The sequence below is a fragment of the Neoarius graeffei genome, chromosome 22 (genome assembly GCF_027579695.1).
Source record: "Neoarius graeffei isolate fNeoGra1 chromosome 22, fNeoGra1.pri, whole genome shotgun sequence".
Taxonomy (NCBI): Eukaryota; Metazoa; Chordata; class Actinopteri; order Siluriformes; family Ariidae; genus Neoarius; species Neoarius graeffei.
This window is the reverse complement of record NC_083590.1, coordinates 18735232-18756898: the sequence shown is the minus strand read 5'-3', so window position 1 is coordinate 18756898 and position 21667 is coordinate 18735232. Positions and strand designations below refer to the sequence as shown.

Genomic DNA, 21667 nt, shown 5'->3' with positions numbered 1-21667 from the left:
TTTCCTCCGGGTGCTCCGGTTTCCCCCACAGTCCAAAGACATGCAAGTTAGGTTAACTGGTGACTCTAAATTGACCGTAGGTGTGAATGTGAGTGTGAATGGTTGTCTGTGTCTGTGTCAGCCCTGTGATGCAGGGGCGCAGATAGGATTTTTGAACTGGGGGGACTGAGCTGTCAGCAAATAATTCCATTTTGTGTGTGTATATATATATATATATATATATATATATATATATATACACACTACCGTTCAAAAGTTTGGGGTCACTGAAAACAGTTTAGCTCTTTAGAGAAGCTATAAAACTGACCTTCCTTTGAGCAGATTGAGTTTCTGGAGCATCACATTTGTGGGGTCGATTAAATGCTCAAAATGGCCAGAAAAATGTCTTGACTATATTTTCTATTCATTTTACAATTTATGGTGGTAAATAAAAGTGTGACTTTTCATGGAAAACACAAAATTGTCTGGGTGACCCCAAACTTTTGAACGGTAGTGTGTATACATGTTATTTCACCTCCCTCACTGCCATCACCAGGAACTACCTGCAGGCCAGGACAATGATAACATTTTAACATAGCCTATGGAAATCCAAAGTTTACACATTATCATCACGCACAGAAATTGCAAAACTGCAAAACTAGTTTTAAAACCACTAAGTTCCAACTGTTAAACATAGCGAGAGGCTGGGCTACGTGTGTGTGTGTAAAGTGTAAACCAGTGCATCCTGACTTTCTAACTATGCCTGTGTGTTGCGTGAGCGGCAGTCAGTCAACAACTCTTCGCAAAGTTTCCTTATGAAACAATATGCTCGCTGAAATTATGGCAGGGAACGCCAGATTAAACATTAAAACTGCCTTCTGAGCACTGTATCTACAGGCTGCCACCGAAAGGAGGAGGCTACCAGAAAGGCATCTCTACTCCGTATGATTTTACTTTCACTACGACATTACTTTGAACAGACTATCAAAAAATTGCAAGGTGATATGATAAAGTAAGGCACAGTTTACTTACAGTCGTTTTTTTTTTTTAAACGATGCAATCGTTTTCTGCCTTTTGGCACCCTTCATCATGCCGTGTTGGGGTCCTGAACTAGGAGGAGCTGTCCCCGATATGCCTGTCAAACTTGTTGTGGGTAACCATAGCAACCAAGCTCGAGCTCGCAACCTGTGCAGTCTGCGCAGTTGCAACTATGTATGTACTGCTGTGCACCTCAATAAACCGAATGGTAATTAGTCTTTTGATTTTTCCGTGAGGTTTGCCTTATGCAAAGAAAGACAGCATAGACGTTTTTTCCTCCCTATAAGTGGGGGGGACCGAACGAGGTGAATTTAAATCTGGGTGGGACAAATCCCCCCCTCTATTTGCGCCCGTGCTGTGATGACCTGGTGACTTGTCCAGGGTGTACCCCGCCTTTCGCCCGTAGTCAGCTGGGATAGGCTCCAGCTTGCCTGCGACCCTGTAGAACAGGATAAAGCAGCTAGAGATAATGAGATAAGATGAGATGAGATGAGATGAGCTATTTGCCGTGGTTTGGCCCCTGTGGCTTTCCACATTGCTGCGGCGTACTGGAGTGCACCCTGAGCTGTGCTGTTCCTCAGAAAGCCCTGAAGAAACAAGGATTAAAAACACTTCTTCATTTATTAAACACTTGTGTTTTGGAGCAGGATGGAGAGAGGGAGTTTACTTTCTAAAGTGTTGCTTTTTCTGCACATGGCTCTGTTTTTTCTTCACACAAACTCATCTGAAATGAAAGGTAGGATCATTTGCACACACACACACACACACACACACACACACCTTTATACACATTTACATCAGACCTCCAGCTAAAAAGTGTCTCAGTGACACTCATGAACTGTATGATGGCATTGAAACATCTATAGTGTTGCATTATAACCTTTAATATTGAATTAACACATTTGTGGCACACAATTAACTTGGTGAGTTAATAATTTATGATAAATAATTTACACCATCCAACTAACTCAGGCTTGGTGAATTATTTACAGTGTAAAATTAACTCCCTGCATATAATGCAAATCAGATAGCTCAAAACAGCATTTAATTAACATTGAATACCTTTTGTATGTGCCATTTCATCACTTTACACTTTAATGCATTATTTTCGTCTAGTCTAACCACACTAATTCTGTTTCATTCCCCCTTGCTGTATATTGTAGGGGAGACTGGGGAAGGTTGTAACGCTTTTTGAATTTCTCTCAGTTAGGCCAGTATCTCACTGGACTGAGATAGCTTGCGACAAATTGCAAACGTCATTCGCAAGAGAGTTTCAAAAGTGTCTTGAAACATTCGCGGGGCTTCTCAATTTCCTCACATGAGTCGCAAAGTGTCGCTCCTTTGTCGCTGAAATTTTGAACATGTTCAAAAAACTTGTGCGACAAAATTTCTCTCAAAATAGCCGCAAATGCGTCGCCGGTGTCGCAAAGCCGTCGCGAACCCTTCTCAAGTCAGTTTCCGTGAGGCTTCCTCTACTTCCCTGCCTGCCGAGGGAAAGCCGGGCTGCGACAGCCTGCGACTAGTTGGAGACACAACAATTGCGGTAAAATATGCAAACATCAATTCAGTGTGATTGCAAGTGAAAATTGTTGCTAATTCACATATTTTATCACAACTGTTGTGTCTCCAACTCGTTGCAGGCTGTCTCAGCCCAGTGAGATACTGGCTTTACTCAGAGACTATTTGGATGAGACCAGCCAAATGTTTATACCTTAAACTTGGCTGATTTCCCATACCATTATTTTGCCTAATGTACATTAATTCGGTTTCATTCCCCTTTATATTTTATATTGTATAATATTCTGTTTTAATAGCCGTACTGTACATTCAATATTTGATCATTTCTTTAAGCCCAGGTGTTGTGAGTATGTGAGGGTGTTTTTGATATCTCCTACACACTGTGTAATTTATCTTAAAGAGTAGGAAATTATGTATCTGTCTTGCAGCCCCAGGGTCCCTGGTTAAAGGAAAACTCCACCCTCAAAAACATGAAATATGTGTATATTGTAATATTTGTGATGTGTTTAGTGATTCTGGTGCTAGATTGTTTGCTTGCTGCTGTATTTTCATTATTCCTGAGAGACGTTGGCAGCTGTCTTGACTGAAAAGCAAGAGCTTCTTCTTTCTTTTTTTTTACTTGCCGTTTTCCAGCAATGTTGTTTTCATGTGAAATCCAGAGTAGTAAAGCACTAAATATTGTACAGGATACTATTGTCATACTGCAGTATATTTACAGAATTACAGTATAAATGCTGTGAAGATGACTGTGTAACTGTACTGACGTTGTTCCCCTCCACCCCTCGGCTGCAGTGATTGATGTGTTGGCGCTGAGTGGCGCTGCTCGGATGGCGGCGGCGGTGGAGGATTTGGTGGAAGGTTTGGGGAAAATGAAGGAAGTGTACGTGACCTCCACTTTCCATCTCCCTCCTAAACTGGGCGGCGTACTGTTTGGAATCTACAGCAGAGACAACGGCAAGAAATACCTGGAGATCACCGTCATTGGCAAGATCACTAAAGGTACTGAGAGTGTCACTGAAAGTATCTCACACATATGCTGAGATCATCCAGCTTGCTTTTATTTCATGTCTACATCCACTTGAATGAAGCTATCTGTGGGTCTCTCTCTGTCACTCTTTCTCTCTCTCTCTCTCTCTCTCTCTCTCTCTCTCTGCCTGTCTTTCTCTGTCTATCTGTTCTGTGTCCTTCTCTCTCTCCCTCTCTCTGTTGTATCTTGTGTCTCCCTGTGTCTGTTTGTCTCTCTCTGTCTCTCTTTTTGTGTCTCATTGTCTGTCTCTGTTTCTCTGTCCCAATGTCTGCATCTTTCTGTTCCTCTATCTGTCTCTCTGTCTGTTTTGTCCATTTATCTTTCTCTGTCCTTCTGTCTGTCTCTTTGCATGCTCCTCTGTCTGTCTGTCTGTCTGTCTGTCTGTCTGTCTCTCTCTCTCTCTCTCTCTCTATGTGTCCCTCTGTCTGTCTGTCTGTCTGTTTCTGTCTCTTTGCCTGTCTTCTTTCTGTCTGTATATCTGTCTGTCTCTCTGTGTCTGTCTGTCTTTGCCCCTGTAGTCTTAATAAGATATTTGGGCTCTGATGGGAAGCTCCGCTCCGTGAATCTGCATAACCCCGCCCTCTCCAGTGGACGGAGCCAGTCACTCATCCTCAGAGTGGGCGGACTCAGACAGAGCCACATCAGCTTTGAACTCTACATTAACTGTCGTCTGATTGATTCCGCCCACGGGCTGCCTTCATTGGCCAAACTGCCTTCAAAGGTGGAGTCTGTGGAGGTCCGGAGCGGACAAAGGAACTTCGCCAGAATGCAGGTGTGTGTCTGAAACTGACAGATTGTCTTTGGATGAAACTGTTCATTGTTTATGTGATCAAGGGACAGACTGGAACAGACTGTGCTGACTGAATAGTGCAATTTATACCACAGTGATGTTGAATTCTGGATTGTGATTGGTCAGAAGCAGGGCTTTACATTAGCACCCGCCCACCCGCCAAATGCGGGTAAAATTCGGCTTTGGCGGGTAATGCCTTTAGTCTCACTAGCCACTTTGGCGGGTGGTTTATTCTGTGGTATGACAATATATTTTAATTGTAGTTTTCTCTGAAGGCATCTGATATAATAAACGCATTGCAATGTAATATTACACGCCTACAACTCCCATGAGCACCTGCATAAACATTCTGACAACATGTTAGAATTGTTTAGAACGTTCGTTAACGGCTCAGATAAAATCAGTGATACGGTAACCTGCGGTTAATGAACGAAGCGACAAAGTTGCTGACGACTGAGAAGCGCACGATGTGGCGGCATAGAGCTGGAGTTTCAAACCCTGCTGCTCAGGAAAAAAGGGGCAGAGATGCGCAGGGCCGGAGCAGCATTTTAAAATCACCGAGGTCCGTGATGCGCAAAGCGCGTGCCGAAACATTTTCGCCATATTTAAATGAGAGGGCTGGGTTCACGCTAGCCGCTCGCACGTCCGCAAATTGCGAAGTTTTATTCCAATTTGCGAAAAGAAAATCATCTGTATTCGCATTTTATGCGAAAGTCATTTAAAGTTTAAGCAAAATCCATCAAACAATTGCGATTTCTCAAGATAAACAGTACCTTTCAGGGCCTGAATTTGGGCGCGAGATTGCAGGTATTGCGCATATTTTTTTAAATTCCCGCACCTTTAACGATTCTAATGCGAGAGATTCCTGCACACATTACTGCATTGCCTGACAACGTCAATCTAATAATGGATCAGTGTGAATGCGCGACTACCTTCTGTTCTCAAGGTTACTTGAATTTAACCCTCCTTTTACTGACTGACCCCCCCCCCCCCCTCCCCCCGTAGCCTACTCAGAAAAAAAACAGCAGACACAGACAGTTCACACACACACACACACACACACACACAGATACAGTGCGCGCACTCTTCCTCTCTCGGACTTTCGCTGTAAAACACATGGACCGCTGGCTAAAACGTACAAGTGCAGTGGCAGAAGTTCCCCCTGCTAAGAGGAAAACTCCTGAATCCGATGGTGGTGAGAATACACAGGACGAGACAGCTAACATTAACGTCGACGTTGCGAAGGGGATTAGATCAGAGCATGGCTATAAGAAAAAAGTATTTACAAGGTAAAGCAAAGGACACTGATGCTGACAAAAGGGATGACCACTAGGAGAAAGAGTAGGAAAGACTACATATGTACAAGAATCCTGCACTCAGCAAAGATGAATTGTTCAGTGTTGAGAACAATTTGATTTTTTTTTTTAAATTAAAGATGGCATATGACACAGGAGACAGGGCTATATGGTCTAAGAGAATCCTGAAAAGTCAACAAAGACTGTTGTCATGTTAACGTTCTATATGTGGACTGAAACAAAGTTTGTAAATTCATTCAGTGTTAAGAACAGTTTGATAGTGTTTTCTTATTTTAATTGTAGACATTAAACAGAGGACAGGGATGACCAGATCAGACATGAGAATAGAAAAATGATATAAAAGTTGATAAAAAAAGATGATATAAAATGTTATAAAAGGAAATAGCAAAGGTCACTGATTAAAGAGATGGCCACTAAAAGAAGAGACAAATAACACAAACATAGTTAAGAGAATCCTGAAAAGTCAGCAGACTGGTTTAAGTTAGATTTTAAGTTAGACTTGTTGTGTCAATAAATTCATTGAGTGCTATTAAGAACAGACTGATTTTTTTTCTTTTTTTTATAATTAAACGAAGCAGTGACACTTAAAGAATAGTGCATAAAGATGAGGAAGAAGCAGCTGTGTAAAGCAACACTAAGGAGGTTGTAAAATTAGCTTAATTAAAAGGCACACAACCTTCCAAACTCTTCCTAGAGCCTTACTCGCACTGCTAGAAAAAGGCTATTGGTGTTTGATGGCATAATACAGTCAGTCAGCAATGTCATGCTGTAAAGGATCTCTTTCGTTTTGTGGTGGTTTTCTACCCTCCACCTGAAACTGAACAGTCCATATCTTAGACGGCTGGTGGGAATAATACTTGCATTTATCCAACCGGCCTTTGTCTGACAATGCTATCCAAATTTGGAGATATCAAAACGAAAAGTCTACTAAAAAGGATACCTCAAATGGTGACAAAAGGTTACATACTGTAGAGCTCTTCAATCTGAGTAGTGGCAGAAGGTAAGACCTAAGCTATTTAAGCCCACAAGTAGCGTTTCCCACAAACTCTATAAATCCCCCCCAAACTGTATAAATCCCCCCATTTGAGTCACTGGGGGGGGATTCCCCCCCATTCTGAAAAATGAAATTCAGGCCCTGCCTTTCATGTCCATCTTCGATGTTTTGATTTATAACCAACGACCCCGAGTTTCGAAGCTTCTTATTGGTTGACCGCAAATTACGTCTTCCAATAGCATCGGACCTTACATATAAAATGATCAATTTCCGAGTTGCGCTGATAATGTCGCCAATTCTTGCTCATTAGTGAACAAGATTATAGTGAGGTTTGTTTAAAATAAATTATCTGACTTTACGTATGACAAAATCTTATCTAAAAAGTGAGATAACATATTAGAATATTCTGTTAGCTTTCTCAGTTAGGGATAAAAACACGATATAACCATTCTAAAGAAGTATTTTCTACATATCAACCCTGACAGAACTTTGGAAGAACTCACAGATGAACCAGGATATATCAACCAAGTGTACCTTGTTTTCAGAGCGTTTTGACGCACATGGTTCAAAGTTTTGACTGCAAGTGTTTCACTTGAGAAATTAATGGTGAATATCGTTATATTTGGGTTATGAGATTAATTTATAAGAAACAACCATTGATTTTAACTCCCTGAGCTCCCTTCATCCTACCCATAAAGACACCCCCCTCCCCCTAAACACACACACATGGATCCCAATTACACACACACACATACCCACACAGGCCAGTCAGCATACTACAGAGGGTGACTAAGGGCTAAAAGGTGCATAGATAGCAAAGAATGCAAAGCACATCACACTAGATGCTAGATATAATTATAATGAAAAATATGGACTCCGTAAACCAGATTAAGCGGGTTAAATTAAACACACAGTTTCATTACATACAGGGAGTGCAGAATTATTAGGCAAGTTGTATTTTTGAGGATTAGTTTTATTATTGAAAAACAACTATGTTCTTGATGAACCCAAAAGACTCATAAATATCAAAGCTGAGTATTTTTGGAAGTTGGAGTAGGGCTTTCTTAGTTTTAGCTATCTTAGGAGGATATCTGTGTGTGCAGGTGACTATAACTGTGCATAATTATTAGGCAACTTAACAAAAAACAAACATATACCCATTTCACTCATTTATTTTCACCAGGGAAACCAATATAACAACTCAACATTCACTAATATACATTGCTGGCATTCAAAAACCAAAAAAAAAAAAAAAATCAGTGACTAATATAGCCACCTTTCTTTACAAGGACACTCAAAAGCCTGCCATCCATGGATTCGGTCAGTGTTTTGATCTGTTTGCGATCAACATTGCGTGCAGCAGCAACCACAGCCTCCCAGACACTGTTCAGAGATGTGTACTGTTTCCCCTCCTTGTAGATCTCACATTTGATGAGGGACCACAGGTTTTCTATGGGGTTCAGATCAGGTGAACAAGGAGACCACGTCATTAATCTTTCTTCCTTTAGACCCTTTCTGGCCAGCCATGCTGTGGAGTACTTGGATGCGTGTGATGGAGCATTGTCCTGCATGAAAATCATGTTTTTCATGAAGGATGCTGACTTCTTCCTGTACCACTGCTTGAAGAAGGTGTCTTCCAAAAACTGACAATAGGACTGGGAGTTGAGCTTGACGCCATCCTCAACCCGAAAAGGTCCCACAAGCTCATCTTTGATGATACCAGCCCATACCAGTACCCCACCTCCACCTTGCTGGCGTCTGAGTCGGACTGGAGCTCTCTGCCCTTTGCTGATCCAGCCACGAGCCCATCCATCTGGCCCATCAAGACTCACTCTCATTTCATCTGTCCATAAGACCTTAGAAAAATCAGTCTTGTGATACTTCTTGGCCCAGTCTTGACGTTTCATCTTGTGTGTCTTGTTCAGTGGTGGTCGTTTTTCAGCCTTTGTTACCTTGGCCGTGTCCCTGAGTATTGCACACCTTGTGCTTTTTGACACTCCAGTGATGTTGCAGCTCTGAAATATGGCAAAACTGGTGGCGAGTGGCATCTTGGCAGCTTCACGCTTGACTTTCCTCAGTTCACGGGCAGTTAGTTTGCGCCTTTTTTTTTCAACTCGCTTCTTGTGACCCTGTTGACTATTTTGAATGAAGCGCTTGATTGTTCGATGGTCACGCTTCAAAAGCTGGGCAATTTTAAGAGTGCTCCATCCCTTTGCAATATATGTCACTATTTTTGACTTTTCTGAGTCCGTCAAATCCCTCTTCTGACCCATTTTGCCAAAGGAAAGGAAGTTGCCTAATAATTTTGCACACCTGATATAGGGTGTTGATGTCATTAGACCACACCCCTTTTCATTACAGAGATGCACATCACCTGGTATGCTTAATTGGTAGGAGGCTTTCAAGCCTATGCAGCTTGGAGTAGGCCAACATGCATAGAGAGGGTAATGTGGTCAACATACTCATTTGCCTAATAATTCTGCACTCCCTGTATATACAGTTGATGAAATGATCAAAATAAGAGGATTCAAGAATAAATAAGCATGCTATGGACATAAATCAAGAACATGGAAAGACAAAGGCAGGAAACAAGCTTGCAAACACTATTGAAACACCAACAAACTACAATAACAATTCATTTTTCAATATTATGTCAGTGCAAGAAACATTTAGAAGTATAACATATCTTGCTAAAAAAATTACTTTGCTAAAAAGAAAATTGTTCTTTTAGCATTTCTTGCTAAGCAAAATTGCAAATTGCTAAAGAAAAATTTGAGTCTTTAGCACTTTTCGCTAAAACAATTTGGGTCCTAGAGTGAGCACAGGAGGGGTGAATTACACATCACACAAGAGATCTATTCCTGAAATTACTTTTAATGGTGTTTGAACTGAATATCATCAGTTTTGAAAAAAAAATCATGTATGTGGCAAGAGTAAGAATAATTTAAGCTTGTTTAATGGTTTGAGCCTATATGGAAAGCCACTAGAGGCAAAACATGGCCACGTTCACATTACAGCACAGGTTCCTGAATGTGGTCCTGGAATGCACCATTTTCCCCTGGTTCAGCTATAATCAGCTAATTAACTAATTATACAACAGTTCAGTAATATACAGACTCACTAATTTGATTGGCTGAGTAGCGTTCCATTAGTGCCTATGTTTAGTATAACCGAACTGGGACGTTACCCCTTTTCGACCCACAGAGAACGGATTCTGTTCTTGTTCAAAGAATCCTGAATGGAATTGGTTCAAGAACCTGTTCCCTGTTGGTCGAAAAGGCATACCTACTCATTCGTAAGGGTTTTTTTTTTTGTAGGCTGTAGCCACGATTTCATCATGTTGTCAGAATCAGTGTAACACATCTCTCATAACCCGGGATGGAACAGTACTGTTGTGTGTGTGTGTATTATTTACCAGCTGGGGGGGTCCGTATCGTGAAATACTGTGACCGAGGTCTTGAAAATACTGACCGAGGCCTCTGGGCTGAGGTCACGGTATTTCACAATACGGACTGACCTTAAACTGGGAAATAATATATTTATTTTTTCATCTCATCTCATTATCTCTAGCTGCTTTATCCTGTTCTACAGGGTCGCAGGCAAGCTGGAGCCTATCCCAGCTGACTACGAAGTTCGAAAATGTAAATTTAACAGCTTCATGAAAATGCGCTGATGGTTACCATGGAAACCCCGTGTCTTCTGCACTGCGTTCCTCCCCCGAGTCGCGCGTGCGCTCATTCGCGTTTGTGTTCTTGGTCTCAGAGCCGTGTGCACCAAACAGAGACAGAATCAACGTTTAGCATCATTAACAATGCACTTTTTACGGAGATGTTTTAATGTTATTCTTTATTTTTTTTATCCAGTTGAATATTTAGCATACAAATGTATTTTCAGCTCTTAAAAATGACCGAGGTCCCGACTGCAGGGGCCTCAGAGCTGGCTGCGGCCATGGAGATGAACAAGACGCTAATAGGAAGATAAGACAGTTCAATGACAAATGGAAGTTCGGGTGAGATTGGCTAGTTCATAGCAAAACCGAAAATACCATGTACTGCGAAGACTGTAGAAAGTCTGGCAAAGACCGGCACCAGTAATTTTAAACTCGAAACTATAAAGGACCACGAAAAGTCAAATGCACACATCGGTACTATAACATCAAAACAGGCGAAGATGGCTGGTCACTACAGGACAGCATTGCTTTCAGTCCCTGGCTGTCATGAAGTCGGCTGAGTTGGAGAGGATGGAGCTGCTGTTTAGAAACGTTCACGCGATTGGAAAGAAGTTGATCCCGCCCCAGCTATCAACTTACGGCCTGCTGGAAGCCTCAGGTCAGGAAGACCATTTTTCATGGACCATTCAGACTCATCTGATGATGAATGTAATGAGGACATTTAATGTCTCTCTCTACACATGTTCTCTCACACACACACACACACACACACATGCACTATTAATAGATAATACATAATATACATAATAATACTTGATAATACACATAATACTTGCATATCAAAACATCAAATGTTTTTCAGTGATAAATGTTTTGAATTGGACTTTTAATATTAGAATCAGTTCAGTTGTACTGAATGTTATTTTTCATATCATACGATATTTCATATTGTAAGGGGCTTGAATTTGAGTTCAATAAACAGAATACTCTGTTTATATTTTTGTCTGAATTGGTTGCATGTTTTCATATAGGGAGCTACCTTAACAGCACTGAATACTTGAGTGCTACTGTAGAGATACATTATATGATGCCATTCATAATTAAATCTAGATCTTCTGAACTTTAACGTATCATGGTGAATAAAAAACTTCGATTTCCTGGCAACAAAATTGTGGCTAGTGAAAAGGCTTGAATGGCTAGTGACTCGGGAAAACCATTAGCCACAGTGGCCGGTGAGCAAAAAAGTTAATGTAAAGCCCTGGTCAGAAGGTGTTCATTAATTTTGTATATGAGCAACTCTGATAGTAGTGCAGTTGCAGATCACAGGTTTATCTTTATGAGCTTGTTCTAATATGTTATCATTACACATGGACTTATACAGTGGACGCTCCACATAAAACGATTTAAAAGCCTGAGTAATTGTTGATATGATGATGTTTTCTGTAAGGTAGCATTTATTTTGTGTGAACAGAAGGAGTGTCCAGTGCATAGGTTCTCAAAGTGCGGCCCGCAGGCCAATGGCGGCCCACGGAAACATTTCTGGCGGCCCGTGATAACATCTGATAATATCTATAAAACTGTTAAAACTGTACATTGCTTTGAAAGAATTAATCTCCTTTAGTGGTGTTTAGTGGCATCTATAGGCATAAGCGGTAATTACAGGTGTGGTCCGACCGATCGCACTTGACCTCACTCCCAGAAGGCCATCAATGGTCGTGTGAAGATGGTGGAGTGAGAGCCAGAGCGGGAGCCGGGCCCCTCAAGAAAAAAACGTAATGTTAGCGAGGAGAAAAGGCAGTTTCAAGATAAATGGACAAACGATTACTTTGTCAAACCTCACGGGTCAGATAAAGTCGCTTGTCTGATCTGCAGGCAGATAATTGCAGTGCGCAAGGAATTCAATATAAAACGGCATTATGATACCAAACATAAAACCTACGATAAATTCAGTAAGCTTGAACAACTTAAAAGAGGCTACACTGCACAGTAAGCTTCTATTTTAAAAGTCCCCCCCCCCCCCCCCCCCCGTTCTGTGTCTGTCTGTCTCTCTCTCCCTGTCAGGTTTTCCTGTGGTGCTTTGGTAGCTGGAATTGCCCCTGAATAAGGCCTATGCTGATAAGAAGCAAGGCACACTAAGACTTTGTTCTAAATAAGTTTGGACTTGAAATGGACTGCACACAGGACTGTTATATCCCAAATTTGTCTGTTGAGGGTAGAGAACCCCAGGGATTTTGTGTGCATTGCAATTTTTCTCAAGATTTTCACAAGTTTTGCCAGGTTTAGCCTCAGTTTTGAAATAAAATGTGTTTACTGCAATAAATGTAAACTGTAGAGATGCAACCTGGTCATTAAAATTATTACAAATGGGATTTTTTTTCAGTTTTTTTTTCTTTTTCTCCCCCCGCCCCTTTGGCGGCCCTCAGTTCAATGTTGGGTCCCTAAATTGGCCCTCACCTATCAAAACTTTGAGAACCCCTGGTCCAGTGTAACAGTCAAAGGTAAAGCTGTAACTTGAACAGAAGTTTACACTTTGTTTGTTTGTTTGTTTATTTAGGAAACATAAAGGGGCAGCATGGTGGTGTAGTGGTTAGCGCTGTCGCCTCACAGCAAGAAGGTCTGGGTTCGAGCCCTGTGGCCGGCGAGGGTCTTTCTGTGTGGAGTTTGCATGTTCTCCCCGTGTCCGCATGGGTTTCCTCTGGGTGCTCCGGTTTCCCCCACAGTCCAAAGACATGCAGGTTAGGTTAACTGGTGACTCTAAATTGACCGTAGGTGTGAATGTGAGTGTGAATGGTTGTCTGTGTCTATGTGTCAGCCCTGTGATGACCTGGCGACTTGTCCAGGGTGTAACCCGCCTTTCGCCCGTAGTCAGCTGGGATAGGCTCCAGCCTGCCTGCGACCCTGTAGAACAGGATAAAGCAGCTAGAGGAGATGAGATGAGGAAACATGAAAAGCTGTGTTTTTTAATTTATGTATGTATTTTTTTTGAAATAGCTGATTTAGAGAGAGGAAAAAAGTGCAGCTGGTGAGGGACAGACTGTTTTTAGCTGCTATAATGTAAATGAAATCAGGAACTACTGAAACCAGGCTGTTTTTTGATGTTCCACAACATCAAATGTAACAATAAATGGACAAAATGTACAGCAGGAGGTGCTGTTATTGAAAAATCGTCAATGTTTAGGTGGTAGCAGTTACTCCACTCCTGTTGTTGATTAATTTCCTTCAACCCCAATTCCCAAAAAGTTGGGACGCTGTGTCAAACATAATTAAAAACAATGGAAAGATTTGCAAATCACCATATATTTCATTGAAAATAGTACAAAGACGGGGGCATTGTGGCTCAGGTGGATAAGGCGCCATACCATAAATCCGGGGACCCGGGTTCGATTCCGACCCATGGTCGTTTCCCGATCCCTCCCCGTCTCTCTCTCCCGCTCATTTCCTGTCTCTACACTGTCCTATCCAATAAAGGTGAAAACAGCCCAAAAAAATCTTAAAGAAAATAGTACAAAGACAACTGTAGAAGTCAGAGTGGGTGGGTGGAGCACAGAAGGACGGCAGGCCAGAACTGAGTTCCAAAAACTCTTTTTATTTGCACTTTTCAGTACTAACATTCACTCTCCCAGCCACACACACACACACACACACACACAAGTCATCTGGTGCGGGAGAGAGCTCACTTCCTCTGCTCTCTCTCTCCTTATATAGGGCGTGGTTGCTGGGAAGACACACAAACACAGGTTAATTCACATCAGGTGTAGTGATTCTGCCACTTACCTTCCCTGACTCCGCCCTCCGGTCACAGACCGACGCTTGACCACGCCCCCACTGCCACATACCTCCACCGCCCGACTCAGGCCGGGCAGCCGTCCGGCCCGCAGCCGACTCCCCCCCCCAATGGGAGAGGAAGTCCGCCATGACCATCTGCGCTCCCGGCCTGTGGACCACCTTGAAGTTAAAGGGTTGGAGTGCCAGATACCAATGGGTGATCTGCGCGTTGGCATCCTTCATGCGGTGGAGCCACTGCAGGGGCGCGTGGTCCAAACAGAGGGTGAAAGGGCGTCCCAGCAGGTAGTAACGGAGGGCGAGGACCGCCCACTTGATGGCCAGGCACTCCTTCTCTATGGTGCTGTAGCGCCCCTCACGCACTGACAGCTTCCGACTTATGTACAGCACTGGGCGATCCTCCCCGTCCACCTCCTGGGACAAAACAGCCCCCAGCCCTCTGTCCAACGCGTCCATCTGCAATATAAAAGGGAGAGAAAAGTCAGGGGTGTGTAACAGTGGCCCCCCACACAGTGCAGCCTTTACCTCAGAAAAAGCCCGCTGGCATTGCTCCGTCCACTGGACCGGATCTGGTGCCCCCTTTTTAGTGAGATCAGTCAGCGGGCTGGTGACGTCCGAATAATTAGGTATAAACCTATGATAATAGCCAGCCAGCCCCAGGAACTGTCTCACCCCCTTTTTGGTCTTGGGCCTCGGGCAGGCCGCAATCGCTGCCGTCTTGTTAATTTGGGGACACACCTGCCCATTGCCCAAGTGGAAGCCCAGATACCGTACTTCCACCTGCCCAATCGCACACTTCTTCGGGTTGGCTGTGAGACCCGCCTGCCTCAGTGACCTAAGGACGGCCCTCAGGTGTTGTAGGTGCCGTGGCCAGTCATTACTATAAATGATGTCGTCAAGGTATGCGGCCGCGTAGGTGGCGTGGGCGCGGAGAACCCTATCCATCAGCCGCTGAAACGTAGCGGGCGCCCCAAACAGCCCAAAAGGAAGTGTGACAAACTGGTGTAAGCCAAACGGTGTGGAAAAGGCCATTTTTTCTTGGGATAATGGAGTCAAGGGGATCTGCCAATAATCCTTTGTCAAATCCAGTGTCAAGTAAAAGCGAGCCGTGCCTAGCCGATCGAGCAACTCATCAATACGAGGCATTGGGTATGCGTCGAATTTAGACACCGCGTTGACTTTTCTATAGTCTACACAGAACCGGACCGACCCGTCAGCCTTGGGTACCAAGACCACCGGGCTGCTCCAATCGCTGTGGGATTCCTCGACAATGCCCATTTCAAGCATGGCCTCGAGTTCTTCACGAACCACTTTTTTCTTGTGTTCGGGTAGCCTGTAAGGGCGGCTACACACTACTACCCCCAGGGGCGTCTCAATGTGGTGCTCTATGAGGTCGGTGCGGCCGGGCAGGGGCGAGAACACGTCCGAAAATTCGGTCTGGAACTGGGCATCCTCCGCGAGTTGTGTCGGGGAGAGGTGGTCTCCACAGGGGACCGGAGAGGTACGCGATGCCAATGCTCCCTTTTGAACCTCCGGCCCCAGCTCCACCTTCTCCGGAACCACCGACACCAACTCCACGGGGACCTCCTCGTTCCAGAGTTTGAGCAGATTGAGGTGGTAAATCTGTAGCGCCCTACCCCTGTCCGTTCACCTCACCTCATAGTCGACGTCCCCGACTTGCCATGTGACCTCAAAGGGTCCTTGCCACTTGGCGATTAATTTGGAGCTCAATGTGGGCAACAGTACAAGTACTTTATCTCCCGGTGTGAACTCCCTAAGGCGCGTACCCTTGTCGTACAGGCAGGTTTGCCATTCTTGGGCCTGCCGCAAATGCTGCTGGGTTAGGTGTGTGAGTGTGTGGAGTTTTGCGCGCAGGTCAATAACGTATTGAATTTCATTTTTACTTGGTGAAGGTCCCTCCTCCCAATTTTCTCGCAGCACGTCTAAAATGCCACGCGGCTTATGCCCATATAACAATTCGAATGGGGAGAACCCCGTGGAGGCTTGTGGGACCTCTCACACTGCAAACAACAAGGGTTCGAGCCATTTATCCCAATTACGTGCGTCCTCACTTACGAATTTCTTCATTATATTTTTGAGGGTGCGATTGAATCGTTCGACTAAACCGTCCGTTTGTGGGTGATAAACGCTGGTGCGGATCGGTTTAATACCTAATATCCCATAAAGTTTGTTCAGTGTTCGTGACATAAACGAGGTGCCTTGATCAGTCAGAATCTCTTTCGAGATTCCAACTCGGCAGATAACGCGGAAGAGCGCTTCCGCAATACTGCGTGCTGAGATATTGCGCAGAGGCACTACTTCCGGGTATCGCATTGCATAGTCCACTAGAACTAATATAAAGCGGTACCCTCGTGTTGACCGATCTAATGGCCCGACGAGATCCATCCCAATTCTTTCGAACGGGGTCTCGATTAATGGGAGAGGGCGCAAAGGCGCTTTTGGAATGGCCACTGGATTTACTAACTGGCATTCGCGGCACGCCGTACACCACCTACGGACATCGCCGTGAATCCCTGGCCAATAGAACCGGGCCATTATTCGGGCTAGTGCCCAGCCATGGGATTAAAGTGAGACGCCTGGAATACCAATTCCCAGCAGCTTTTTGGAATCAAGAGCTGCGTGATTTGTTCTTTAGTTTGAGTGTCCTGCGTCACTCGGTATAATCTATCCTTCATACAGTGGTGCTTGAAAGTTTGTGAACCCTTTAGAATTTTCTATATTTCAGCATAAATATGACCTAAAACAGCATCAGATTGTCACACAAGTCCTAAAAGTAGATAGAGAACCCCTGTTAAACAAATGAGACAAAAATATGATACTTGGTCATTTATTTATTGAGGAAAATGATCCAATATTACATATCTGTGAGTGGCAAAAGTATGTGAACCTTTGCTTTCAGTATCTGCTGTGACCCCCTTGTGCAGCTAAACGTTTCCAGTAACTGTTGATCAGTCCTGCACACCAGCTTGGAGGAATTTTAGCCCATTCCTCCGTACAGAACAGCTTCAACTCTGGGATGTTGGTGGGTTTCCTCACATGAACTACTCACTTCAGGTCCTTCCACAACATTTCGATTGGATTAAGGTCAGGACTTTGACTTGGCCATTCCAAAACATTAACTTTATTCTTCTTTAACCATTCTTTGGTAGAACGACTTGTGAGCTTAGGGTCGTTGTCTTGCTGCATGACCCACCTTCTCTTGAGATTCAGTTCATGGACAGATGTCCTGACATTTTCCTTTAGAATTTGCTGGTATAATTCAGAATTCATTGTTCCATCAATGATGGCAAGCCGTTCTGGCCCAGATACAGCAAAACAGGCCCAAACCATGATACAACCACCACCATGTTTCACAGATGGGATAAGGTTATAATTCTGGGATGCAGTGTTTTCCTTTCACCAAACATAACACTTCTCATTTAAACCAAAAAGTTCTATTTTGGTCTCATCCGTCCACAAAATTTTTTTCCAATAGCCTTCTGGCTTGTCCCCGTGATCTTTAGCAAACTGCAGATGAGCAGCAATCACTACGTTTACATGCACATAGAGAGAATCGAATTTCTGCAGTTGCTCGACTGAAATCGAAGTTCAAAATGCCATGTATACACCTTAATTCGGCTGAAATTGAACCGAACTTGATTTCTCGGAATCGAGCTACACGACCTAGTTTATGCGATTTCTGCCGAGCTACCTTGTGCATGTATACCCTATCGAGCTAGTTGTCGAGCTACTTCCAGAAGTGACGAGTGACGAGACCACAAGCGGGAAACACAACAGCCTCGGTCGGCATGACAACGAATCATGACAACGGCATGAATCTTTTCTTTTTGTGGCATTGTTTGCACTGTTAAAATTTAGCTCACTTACTGTATCACCAAATACATCTGTACAGCTGTTGCATAGCTGTGAATTGTGTACATAAACAAGTCATTGTATTTGTGTGTGTATGTGTATAATATATATATATATATATATATATATATATATATATATATATATATATATGTGTGTGTGTGTGTGTCCAACATCTGAAGAATGTCAATAAAAACAAAACAATTGAACTTTTTGTGTGTTTATTAAGACATAAGTTAAATTGTAAGCAAAAAAAAATATATTTTTTTGTAAGCAAAAAATGGACTTTAGAAAAATATTATTGTGCAAAATAAGTTGTCTTACAAAACAGTGGTCTGCGCTGGACAGTTTGTAGCCATAGTCTGTTAGAGCAAGCCTAACAGCTTGAACACGGAACTGCTAGTGTTGCCAGATTGGGGGTTTTAAGTGCATTTTAGCGGATTTGAACATGTTTTGGGCTGGAAAACGTCAGCAGTATCTGGCAACACTATAGCTCTTCTTCATGACGACAACCGGAAGTGTACCAACACGATGGGGCGTGTAGCGCCACGTGTGGCTCGGGTGCACAATGCACCTTGCACAATAGCCCGATTTCACTTGTGCATGTAGGGTTGGATTTCTCTGGCACCCCTGCTGGGACCCTTTGCTCGATTACCAACAGCAGCTCGATTTGGACGTGCATGTAAATGGAGTCAATGTTCTTTTTGGAGAGCAGTGGCTTTCTCCTTGCAACCCTGCCATGCACACCATTGTTGTTCAGTGTTCTCCTGATGGTGGACTCATGAACATTAACATTAGCCAATGTGATAGAGGCCTTCAGTTGCTTAGAAGTTCCCCTGGGGTCCTTTGTGACCTTGTCGATTATTACATGCCTTGCTCTTGGAGTGATCTTTTTGGTTGACCACTCCTAAGGAGAGTAACAATGGTCTTGAATTTCCTCCATTTGTACACAATCTGTCTGACTGTGGATTGGTGGAGTCCAAACTCTTTAGAGATGGTTTTGTAACCTTTTCCAGCCTGATGAGCATCAACAACGCTTTTTCTGAGGTCCTCAGAAATCTCCTTTGTTTGTGCCATGATACACTTCCACAAACATGTGTTGTGAAGATCAGACTTTGATAGATCCTTGTTCTTTAAATAAAACAGGGTGTCCACTCACACCTGATTGTCATCCCATTGATTGAAAACACCTGACTCTAATTTCACCTTCAAATTAACTGCTAATCCTAGAGGTTCACATACTTTTGCCACTCACAGATATGTAATATTGGATCATTTTCCTCAATAAATAAATGACCAAGTATAATATTTTTGTCTCATTTGTTTAACTGGGTTCTCTTTATCTACTTTTAGGACTTGTGTGACAATCTGATGATGTTTTAGGTCATATTTATGCAGAAATACAGGAAATTCTAAAGGGTTCACAAACTTTCAAGCACCACTGTAATAGAAAAATAGGGGAAGGACGGGGTGGCATTTGGCTGGAGCGTTTGACCATTGATTACTCTCACTTGGTCAAACGCATGCCGCAGAGTCTAATGGGAAATCCGCAAGGGATTCCCCGAGAGAGGGAGGAGGAGCCGGCAGCTCCTCACTCTGACGCGGAGATGACGTAGACGGCTCTGTGACAGCTGCTACTACCAATGCGATACCGGGACCTCCCCTTGCTGAAATACGTCAGGACCCACTCTTTACTAAATGACTCATTAACTCCCCGAATCCTGGCCAATCAGTCCCCAAAATTATCGAGTGGGTGAGGCAAGGATTAACCGCTGCCTTTACTCTAAATTTTTCCCCTCTGAAAAAAATGTGGACCAACACTAAAGGGTAGCTGTGAACATCCCCGTGCACACACAACACCTTCACCCCCTGTGCTCCCCCAATGCCTCGTCTTGCACCAGGCTTTGGTGGATTGAGGTCTGATTACAGCCAGAGTCCACCAAAACCTGATATGTATCCCCTTGGATACTCACCGGTATGCGATACGCTCCGGCCCGATCGAGGGCGGCTCCTGGCGCGTCGGGGATCTGGACCACTGCGCCCACCTCCTTTGCCGAGCATTGATGCTGGAGATGCCCCGGCTCCCCACAGCGCCAGCAAACCGGCCTGGGCTTTCTCTCTGCACCAGTACTCTGGGGCTCACTCACCTGAGGGGGGGGAGAGACGGACATGGAAGTGGGAAACGGGAGGACACCGCGGGTGCGGCAGACCAGCTGTGAGGGAGCCGGCCCCTGCCTCTGCGGTGGGGGAACGGGGCGAGGATGAGACACAGAAGGGGAAGGGGGGAGAGAGAGAGAGGAGAGAAGCGAAGAGGGGATCTGTGATCCTGCCGCGGGAACAGCCGCCAAATGATCCTCCACCAACTCGATGGCCTGATCCAGTGACGCCGGGCGATGGCACTGGACCCACTCCGCCGTTCCTTGGGGAAGTTGCGTGATGAACTGCTCCAGTGCCACCAGGTCGACGACTCCCTCGGCGTTGCGGTTGTCAGCCCTCAGCCACCGCCTGCAGGCGTCCTGGAGTTGCTGGCCAAACGTGAATGGGCGGCCGACCTCCTCTAGGCGCGGAAGCGCTGACGATGTTGTTCGGGGGTGCGCCCCACACGCTGGAGGACGGCCCGGCACAGGTCCGCGTAGACCAGCCGGCTGTCGGCGGGGAGTTGTAGCGCGGCCAGCTGTGCCTCGCCCATTAGCAGGGGGAGGAGGCGCACCGCGCGCTGTTCCACCGGCCACCCCGAGGCCTCTGCTGCTTGTTCAAATAGCGTGAGGGAGGCCTCGGGGTCGTCGTGCGGGCCCATCTTTGTTGGGGTGAGGTGGAGTGGGCCCACAGCGGTGGAGATGGTGGACCCCGCCAACGCAAGGAGGTGCCAAAACGCCTGACGATCTTCCTGTTGCGCCAGCACCAGGGCCTCGAACCGTTGTTCTTGCTCCTTTCGGAGGGCGAGCAGCGCCTGGTGCTGGCTCTGTTGGGCCGTGGTGAGGGCGTGGATCAGGTCTGCGAAGGGGGAGGACTCCATGGGGCTGTTCTCTTCTGTGCTCGGTCCCGGGTTTCGGCACCACTGTAGAAGTCAGAGCGGGTGGGTGGAGCACAGAAGGACGGCAGGCTAGAACTGAGTTCCAAAAACTCTTTTTATTTGCACTTTTCAGTACTAACATTCACTCTCCCAGCCACACACACACACAAGTCATCTGGTGCGGGAGAGAGCTCACTTCCTCTGCTCTCTCTCTCCTTATATAGGGCGTGGTTGCTGGGAAGACACACAAACACAGGTTAATTCACATCAGGTGTAGTGATTCTGCCACTTACCTTCCCTGACTCCGCCCTCCGGTCACAGACCGACGCTTGACCACGCCCCCACTGCCACAACAACATATCAGATGTTGAAACTGATAAATTTTATTGTTTTGTGAAAACTATTTGCTCATTTTGAATTTGATGCCAGCAACACATTTAAAAAAAAAAGTTGGGACAGGGGTATGTCTACCTTTGTGTTGCATCACTTCTACTTTGGGAACTGAGGAGACCCAGTGCTGCAGTTTTGAAGGTAAAATGTTGTCCCATTCTTGTCTGATATAAGATTTCAGCTGTCCAACAGTTCAGGGTCTCCTTTGTCATATTTTGCGCTTCATAATGTACCAAATGTTTTAAATGGGAGACAGGTCTGGACTGCAGACAGGCC

At 44.7% G+C, this 21667-nt stretch overlaps 1 protein-coding gene across 1 annotated transcript in view; it reads left to right on the top strand.

Moving 5' to 3' along the window:
* The first annotated feature begins 1665 nt into the window (after window positions 1-1665).
* LOC132870718 (thrombospondin-3b-like) overlaps window positions 1666-21667 on the top strand; it is a 67999-nt gene continuing 47997 nt past the window's right edge. Inside the window, exons 1-3 of the mRNA XM_060904514.1 lie at window positions 1666-1753; window positions 3328-3534; window positions 4081-4334. Coding sequence (XP_060760497.1) covers window positions 1666-1753; window positions 3328-3534; window positions 4081-4334 — 549 coding nt within the window. The remainder of the gene's footprint in view (window positions 1754-3327; window positions 3535-4080; window positions 4335-21667) is intronic.